Genomic DNA, 1,623 nt, shown 5'->3' with positions numbered 1-1,623 from the left:
ATAGCTGGCTAGGTAATAAAAACTCATTCATCATTTCATATCAGTCCTATTCTGGTTATTTCGTATTTATTTTTCATATAGATGTCCCATGGAGAGTCTGAGAGATTGATTTGTAGCAAGAGGAAAGCAAATCCCAGGAAATCCATTAGGTCCAAGGTTTTCCCCTCCTTGTTCTTAGCTCTTAGGTTCAGAAGCTTCTCTAGTAATCTAGAATTTTTGCTCTCAGCCATGGGAAGCAATTTGAATTAACCTAAAAAACAACTATATAGCTTAGTTTCTTCTTCTGTGTCTCTCTCTGGTTTATATTTACTTAGCGCTGGGACAAGCAAATTTGAACTTGGTGCATGCAGTTAGAACCTGAAGTGGGAGGAGCAGAAGCGAGAAGAGAGCTACAATCTGACACAACGACGAAGACAGGAAATCCAGATAGAGTCTGCCCTCCGGTTACAATTCCACTTAGAAGTATCCAAATGCAAGAGCTGTTAAGAACATAAATAGAAGAAACCGAGAACTCTCTTCCTCTACAAGTTTGTATCGGGTATTGTCGTTCTTTTGGTTTATGTGGATGATATTATAAATATTGGCACTGACTGTGGTTTGATTAATTAGGTTCAACAGCTGTTGCATGCCACTTTTCTTATGAAAGATCTTGGCCAGCTCACCTACTTCTTAGGACTGGAAGTACATCATCGGGCCAATGGTATTTTCTTAAACTAGCATAAGTATATTCAAGATATTATTACCTTGACTGATTTGGGGAACACTTCTTTGGTTGATACTCCTATGGAGGTAAATGTCGAATACAAGAAAGATGAAGGGGACCTTCTAACTTACCCTACTCTCTATCGGCGCCTGGTTGGGAGTCTCATCTACTTGACCACTACCCGCCCCGATATCTCATATGCAGTTCATCTGGTCAGTCAGTTTATGTCCTCTCCTCGGCATCTCCATATTGCTGTAGTTCGACACATCATCCACTATCTTCGAGGGTCTCCTACTCGTGGGTTATTCTTTTCTATAAGCTCATCCCTTCAACTTGTTGCTTATAGTGATGCTGATTGGGCTGGGTGTTCGGATACACGTCGATCTACTACGGGTTGGTGTATGTTTTTAGGTGATGCTTTAATTTCTTGGAGATGTAAGAAACAAGATCATGTTTCTAAATCCTCTACTGAGGCCGAGTATCGTGCCATGTCTACTGCTTGTTCTGAGATTGTATGGCTATGTGGTCTTTTTGCGGAGCTTGAGTTTTCTTAGACTACTTCTACCCCTCTTCATGCTGATAACACTAGTGCTATTCACATTGCCACTAATCCTATTTTCCATGAACGTACCAAGCACATTGAGGTTGATTGTCATTCTATTCAAGATACTTTGGAGTATCGAGTGATATCTCTTCCTTACATCTCTTCAGATCTCCAAGTGGCCGATATCTTCACCAAAGCAATGACTCGACAACGACATCAATTTTTGGTTGGCAAATTGTTGTTGGTTGACTTACCAGCATCCATTTGAGGGGGGATGTTATCGTGTGTATATATATATATATATATATATGTGTGTGTAAGGGGAGGGGCATAATTGTAATTTCTGAGGGTTATAACCCTTACGGGTTGGGTTACC

The 1,623-nt window shown here is 40.5% G+C and overlaps 1 protein-coding gene across 1 annotated transcript; it reads left to right on the top strand.

Annotated features, from left to right (window-relative positions):
* The first annotated feature begins 783 nt into the window (after window positions 1-783).
* Window positions 784-1,257, top strand: LOC137966268 (uncharacterized mitochondrial protein AtMg00810-like). The gene has a single exon (XM_068812844.1). It carries the CDS (start codon window positions 784-786, stop codon window positions 1,255-1,257), a length of 474 nt encoding a protein of 157 aa, XP_068668945.1.
* Window positions 1,258-1,623: the final 366 nt, after the last annotated feature.

This window comes from Aristolochia californica, unplaced genomic scaffold, assembly GCF_029961685.1.
Source record: "Aristolochia californica isolate CCGP_79_NKW_82.1479 unplaced genomic scaffold, dmAriCali1.0.hap1 SCAF_5, whole genome shotgun sequence".
NCBI classification, from domain to species: Eukaryota; Viridiplantae; Streptophyta; class Magnoliopsida; order Piperales; family Aristolochiaceae; genus Aristolochia; species Aristolochia californica.
This window is presented reverse-complemented; position numbering and strand designations above follow the sequence as displayed.

What these genes read in the sequence shown, in the direction of transcription:
- LOC137966268 (XM_068812844.1), top strand. Translation starts at nt 784, where the DNA reads ATGGAGGTAAATGTCGAATACAAGAAAGATGAAGGGGACCTTCTAACT.